This window comes from Trachymyrmex cornetzi, unplaced genomic scaffold, assembly GCF_001594075.2.
Source record: "Trachymyrmex cornetzi isolate Tcor2-1 unplaced genomic scaffold, Tcor1.1 scaffold97, whole genome shotgun sequence".
Taxonomy (NCBI): domain Eukaryota; kingdom Metazoa; phylum Arthropoda; class Insecta; order Hymenoptera; family Formicidae; genus Trachymyrmex; species Trachymyrmex cornetzi.
Genome location: NW_017300322.1, coordinates 832110 through 839487, shown reverse-complemented (window position 1 = coordinate 839487; position 7378 = coordinate 832110). Strand labels below are relative to the sequence as shown.

The window sequence follows — 7378 nt, the reverse complement described above, 5'->3', positions numbered from 1 at the left end:
ATAAGAAATATTCGATATGAAATTAGAGATTGTTTTGGTAATTTTTGTATCGAATAAAGTAGCCGTATAAAAATATTCAGTGTAGTACATGAAAGACCGTCGCGATAATCGCTGAGTAAGAATAAATATTAATAAGTTGAAGAATGAATATAACGCTTAAAATATTTACCGACTGTGCAACAGTAACTATACATATACGCTATATTTTTTCTCACAATCATCAATAATTTAATTGTAACTGCACAATTGCAGATTTTTATTTGCGAAACGAGTACTCGTATTTTATATTCTCACATTAAATTTTTACATTATAATAAACCTAACATTTTATGTCAATACATGTTTAACAAATATCTTACTTTATTTAAAACTAACATATGCCTGTAGTATTTCTCTCTCTGTGGTAAATTTTTTTCTGAAAGAAATATTTTTCTTATAATTATTTTAAAAAATAAAGAAATCATCCTCTTTGCATTTCTACGTGATTTAATTTAAAACGTACAATAAAAATATTCGATATTAATATATATAAAACTTAAAATATTATTTTGTCAATACCAACATTTCTACAATTATTTTTGATATATAAAATTATTGTAGTTTAGCTTTTTATTTTATATATATATATATGGTTTCATTTTCACTAATTTATTTACTACACTTGCAGGTTACGAGTTGTGCAATTAATTACCGATAAATTAGTAGTGCCGTTATACGAATATGGCAACACGCGTATTTTGTGGTATTCAGAGGCTGAGTCGTGTACTGGATGCAGGAATAAGGCCTCTGAACTCTACGTTAAGACGTGCATCGACCTCGAAGCAAACCAGAATTGTGTCTGGAACAAATAACGAGAGGATTATTATGTCTCCGAGTGGTGATGTTTCTTATCCGGAAACCTTGATTCACGAGTTTGTTTGGAATAATAGCAAAAATTATCCTAATCATATCGCTTTGGTAAATTTTTTGATTTATAGGATTCCTATTTCATGTACGATAGATAATCTATTCATGTGCGTAGAACGTTTCTAGTACTAATCGCGTCATTTTCTTCAAACAGACTAATATGAATTATTTAACAAATTTTAATATGGGGGGAATTCGTACGTGGAAAAATCAAGAAAGAATGTTTTAAAATGTGGAAAATATAACGAAATGTAAGCGCAATTAACTGTTAGGTCTTTTCGTAAACGGTAAATGTACGGGTGTGGAGAATGTGATACGGTATCAGTTTTATAACATATTAGGTGTTAAACTTAATTACTGCCGTTTTTCGTCTCCAAAATTGATTTGTTTCGAAGAGAAATACCTTAATCAAAGTATTATTAATAAAGTATTATTAATTAGTAATAAAGTAAAAAATGGAGGAAATTACTTTGATTAAGGTATTCATTCATCTTCCCTTCGAAACAAATCAATTTTAGAGACGAAAAACGGCAGGAATTAAGTTTAACACCTAATACTTTGTGCAGGAATGTGGTATAAATGGCAAGAAATACACATTTGCGCAAGCCAAGGACGCGACAAGTTATATCGGTAGAAGTTTGCGGAATATAGGTCTCAAAAAGGGTGATGTGGTAGCACTAGTGGCACCCAATTTTCCGGACACAGTTTTAAGTTACCTTGGAATCTCGTCAGGCGGATTTATTGTTACTACTGTAAATCCGATGTATACAGCAGGTAAGCCGTTTTATTTTAAACATGCTATTTTATTTGAGATATACATAAAATAGATTAAATATTTAATTCATGATAAAATAAAAATAAGATAAGGAAGTGGGGGCAAAGTGTATTGTAATATTGATGGACGTAACAAAAATTTTCAGAGGAAATGGTAATTCAGTTGTTAAAAGTCAATGCAAAAGCAATCATCACTTCCACCTCAGTTGTATCTACAGTGCTCGCTGCAAAAAGAGCATGTCTTTCACATGAAACTCCTTTTATTGTGATTGACGATAAGATTGGTTCTATGCCAGAGGGTTCGATACCTTTTTCTGTTAGTATCAAAATAGATTATAGGCGAATTAATCGACAATATTTAAGGATTACAAAAGGAAACGGTTGAGTAAAAATAAATAAAAGCATGCAAAATTTTTCAGGATCTCATAACGCGAGGTAAATCACTGCCATCTGTAAATACGGACAGAACTTGCGATGACATAGCGGTTTTGCCATTTTCAAGTGGTACCACTGGATTACCAAAGGGTGTTATGTTAAGACATCGCAATCTGGTGTCTAATATAATGATGGTTCAAGCCTCTGTCAACGTCTTTCGGTTTCCTACAGGTACCTTTTCTTTTATTTAACGAACTATTATTTCAGCCTTCTTGGCGCGCTTTTTAAATTTTGCAAATTTTCAATTAATGTATTTGTACGTTGGTTATACATGTATATTCGCAAAATCGAATATTTTTATCTGCAAAATTTTTTTTTGAAATTGTTTCTTCTACAATCACTTGATAATTAAACATTTATTACCTACATATTAAGATATCTTATATTTTTACAGATATATTTCAAGAAGTAATACCTGCCGTATTACCATTTTTCCATATTTATGGAATGAATGCTTTGATACTTCCACGTCTTTCTTTTGGCGCAAAAATAATCACTATTCCAAAATTTGTACCGGAAACATTCATTGACGTATTGGAAAAAAACAAGGTAATTTATAGCTTGCTATGCTCAAAAATAAATCTCTTCAGATATTATAATACACTATTCAATTACAAGTTTATTATATTAGAATAACAATTAAGCTCGACTGTGTGTGAATATATTTAAATAAATGTAAAATAAAAAAATGCTTTTTGTGTGTGATTATATATTTTTATATCATCAATTACAGAATAATTTAATTGTTCTTGTATATGTAAACAAATATTATAAAAGCATTAAATTCGCGACGATATGGCACTTCACAGGTGACCGCGCTGTTTTGCGTTCCACCCATAGTGTTATTTCTTACGGCTTCCCCTCTTGTGAAGAAACATCATTTCCATTATGTGCATTCGATAATGAGTGGCGCTGCGCCTCTCGCTAAAACGGACGTCGATAGATTCTACGAGAAATACGACGTCGATTCACAAATCTGCGAATTTCGTCAAGGTGGGTGTTTGTAAAATCGAACCGTCGTCGAAGCAAAATTCACAACCTGCGAACTCGAACGAAATGTTTATCGAGTATTTCGGGATCGAATTTCCGGGATCGTGTTTCGACGTGTGGGAGCTTCAAAGAGTCAGATATATATTTTTTTCTGGTGGAAGTAGAAATTCCGAAGAGGAGGAGGATGGGCGAGTTTTGCATGTGTGGGTTTTGTGAGTTCGAACGAACGAACGGTGTATACATTCAATTTTTAACGTGATCCAATGAATCGGCACATGATCGATTCTGAAGTAAAGTTCGTTGTATCGAGAATGGCGTCGTATTAAACTTTACTCTTGTTTTATGCACATTCGAGTTCGTAAAATTTGACAAATTAATCATTTTTGAAAAAATAATTACAATACTATCAAACGACAAAATCTATTTATTTTATTTGCAAACAAATTTATATTTCGTTTAGATACAAACGTGTAACTTATTCAACAATAATGCAAACATATATAATCTTTATTCAACGAAATTGCTTTTAGCCTCAGATATGATTTGACAACTCCCACAACATGTCAGTAACGCATTGCAAAATCAGTTAATGTTGTTTTTGTGCCAGATTGTAATTTTTGTGTCGTATTTATTTTGTCATTGAATTTCACAGCATATATACAACCTTTTAAAATAATTTTAAAGCCTCTTATTTTAATTTAAATTTTTCTTTATTAAACTTTTTGTTTTGTTGCTACAAATATAAATTTAAATTTAAATATCTAATATGACCAAATATAAAAAAGAAGAAAAAATAATGGTGTAAATAATGTAATAAAATATTTATTTTGGTATCAAGTTTATTTAAAGTTTTGTGATGTTTTTTCAAGGTTACGGATTAACAGAAACTTCAGTGGACTTTATTGAAACTGGAAAGAAATATTCCAGTATCGGACAAAATATAGCAAGTTGCCAAGTACGCTTGGTGGATGTAACGACACAGAAGGATATCAGTACTAGTGGTCAAACAGGCGAATTATGGGTCAAAGGACCACATGTTATGAAAGGATATCTGAATGACGAAGAAGCTACAAAAAATATACTAACTGAAGATGGATGGTTAAAAACGGGCGATATTGCTTATTACGATAAAGATTTCGATTTTTATATTACAGACAGATTAAAAGAACTTATTAAAGTCAAAGGATTTCAGGTAACGATTTGGTTTCACAAAAAAGAGCCTTTCTCTTTTTATTTTAATAAGTATCTTACAATTACAGTTTAATTAATTTGATATAACTATTTAAATAAGGAGAGACATATATTTCTTTCAACGTTTATTAATAATTCAACGGTTATTCATTGATTATAAATTATTTCATATATATAATTTGTATATTATTACTTTACATTGTAAGAATTATTTAAATAGGAAAAACACTATAACGGCCCAAAATATTTTTGGGAATTTTTTACGAAGAAAGCATCCACATTGACTCTTATTGACTCATCTTTCCTCTATTTATTTTGATTTATTATTAAAGCATTTGCTACTTTGTTTATTGATAAATAACAGTTGTATGTAAAATATCTTCTCAAAGTTGTAAAGTTTCGCGATTTGATGGTACTTTACTTCTCGGCGACGTTTAAAGTGTTTGCCTGCTTTAATTTAAAACGTTATTTTCGTTTGGTCAAAGGTACCACCAGCGGAACTAGAAGCGTTGCTGCGAATGCATCCTGACGTGGAGGAAGCAGCAGTGATTGGTATTCCACACGAGAGGTATGGTGAGGTACCAAAAGCATTTGTAGTGGTGAAGGAAAGTAAAAAACCCACAGAAGACGACATTAAGAACTTTATAAAAGGAAAGGTTTCTGAGTACAAACAACTGAGAGGTATAACTCAATTGCTTTCAACTATTACAACATCGCGGGGTTTCTAATTGCCACGCGTTTAATTAGCATATTAATAGAATGCTGCATGTAGTCTTTAGAATAGTTATCATCTATATATCCGAAGAAATGTCGCAAGTTCTTAAAGAAAAAAGTAGTCGTTATGTAATTCAATTGAACTAGGTATAAAAACTTAAAGATAAAGAAGAACTGGGTAGCTAGAAACTTTTTTAGGAAAATTTGAGGATTATATTTGTTTTTTTCTTTTTCTTTTAGGTGGAATAACATTTGTCGACAATATTCCGAAGAATCCAAGCGGAAAAATTCTAAGGTCAAAAATAAAGCAAGATTACAATCCTTAATGCCATCAAAATAATATATTTTTAATTAAAAAATTATTTTTATTACAAGATTTTTTATTAAAGTTATTTTTAATGCCATTAAAACGATATATTTTTAATTAAAAAATTATTTTTAATACAAGATTAATATTTAAAAAGTTTTATGTATGTATATAAACAAATTTAGGCGGTAGGTGATTTTTCGGGAGTGTATATATATATGCGTACAGTACTTCGCTCAATAAAACTGTAAATTTTTGATATAAATACATATATGTGTATACACATATATATATGGATACATACAAAAAATGATTTTGCTGAAAGATTTAAAATTTTATTAGACACAGAGATCTAAAGACAATTTTATTGGATCATCAAAATAATTATGTTGAAATTTAAAAAAACGATGAGCAATGTTGCAAAAAAATTTGATATTCTTGTAGCTAATTTAAATTTCCAAAAAATTATTTTTAGAAAATTTTTTTAAATTTCTATCTAGGAAAATTTTAGATCTTATTTTAGTTTTCAGTAAAATTGTTCCATGTAGTATAGATCTCTTATTTATTTATAGTCCGTTAAAAACTGAACATAATAAGCATTTATATAATTGAAAATATAATATCAAGTAGAATTTTCTTTAAACAAAAAAAATAAGTTAAAAGTACTTAAAAATGTGTTAAATAACTATAGCTATTTTGTGCATATTATTGACAATTGAAAAAATTATTATATTTTTGATGGATTTATCTATGTGTACGTAATATCATGAATATAATATTATATATGACAAAAAAAAATACGATAGAATTCATACTTTTATAAATTTATATTTCTTGTTGTTATTAAATTCATCACATATAGATGTGTATATATACATGTAATATTAATCTGTGATAAATATTTTATCTTGATTTGTATTTAGGTCACACACATTCAAATAAATTTATCAAGCATGCTTGCGCAAACTATTTGACAAGTTTATTTGAACGTAGGTATGTGTACTTATATAATGTTAATCTCTTGAATAAAATAGAATTTTATAAATTTTTGTTTTTCTTGCTTAATTGCCTTCTCGATATATTATTTAAAAATGTCATACGGCATCTAACTATTATCCTATTATAGGTAAATTCAGTTAGTGAAAATAAGTCGGTTCGCTTATACAAAAGTTTATGAGAATAATGAATAAGTAATATTTATTTAATATGTACGTTATAAATATATGAATGTTATAATTTCAAATAAACGGAACATTATGCTCCGTAATTACTCCATAAAACACTTGCTAAAAGAAAAAATTAAGCGTCGAACCACGTCGAACACGGAATGTATTCTCATTCATGGAAGCAAGTTCTCATAAAATCATTAGCAAGTAATAATTGTAACAAAAATTGTCCTAGCAATATTGCCTTACTAATAAATGCAGAGTTTCGACGTAATTGATAATTTTTGTAAATTCTGTTAATGAAATTCAAAGCAATGTAAGCCTTCATTGTTATATGAAAAAATAGAAAGCTATTGTATAAGTTGTAAAGATAATCATTAATGAGAAAAAACAGGAATGTTTCTTTGATTTTTTTTTATCAGCATTTTTATTATTCTACACAACGGTGATATTTTAGTAAAACAATTATTATAACGTATTATTTTTTAGGCTTGCATATTATAATTAAATGACAATTCTCATTCTCGATATAACTCGAATTGAGTTTTATTTTATTTTAATCGTGTTTATATTTTTATATTATCTTCAAAATTATTTTGATAAATTTAGAATTGATTATTACTTAATATGTATTGAATGCGATTTTTTAATAGTACATTTATTTTGCATATAGTCTGATTTTAGATATATGAAATTTTGATCACTGATTATACAGTATAGGTACGAATACTTTTAAATTCTAATATTTTCAATATACAAAAAAAAAATGAACAATATATTCACCGTAGCATTTGTAAAATATTTTTATTTTTTTCCTTTTATGTAATTATGTTGTAGATTTAAATAAAATATAAATAAATAGAAGTTTAAAAAATTTCTTTTTTTAAAGTTTGAA

At 28.2% G+C, this 7378-nt stretch overlaps 1 protein-coding gene across 1 annotated transcript in view; it reads left to right on the top strand.

Moving 5' to 3' along the window:
• LOC108769928 (4-coumarate--CoA ligase 1) overlaps positions 1 to 5336 on the top strand; it is an 8511-nt gene extending 3175 nt beyond the window's left edge. The window contains exons 2-10 of the mRNA XM_018521149.1: positions 668 to 957; positions 1473 to 1680; positions 1827 to 1996; positions 2100 to 2286; positions 2510 to 2664; positions 2925 to 3108; positions 3975 to 4297; positions 4782 to 4977; positions 5251 to 5336. Of these exons, the coding sequence (XP_018376651.1) occupies positions 721 to 957; positions 1473 to 1680; positions 1827 to 1996; positions 2100 to 2286; positions 2510 to 2664; positions 2925 to 3108; positions 3975 to 4297; positions 4782 to 4977; positions 5251 to 5336 (1746 nt within the window). The 5' untranslated portion in view covers positions 668 to 720. The remainder of the gene's footprint in view (positions 1 to 667; positions 958 to 1472; positions 1681 to 1826; positions 1997 to 2099; positions 2287 to 2509; positions 2665 to 2924; positions 3109 to 3974; positions 4298 to 4781; positions 4978 to 5250) is intronic.
• The last annotated feature ends 2042 nt before the right edge of the window (positions 5337 to 7378 follow it).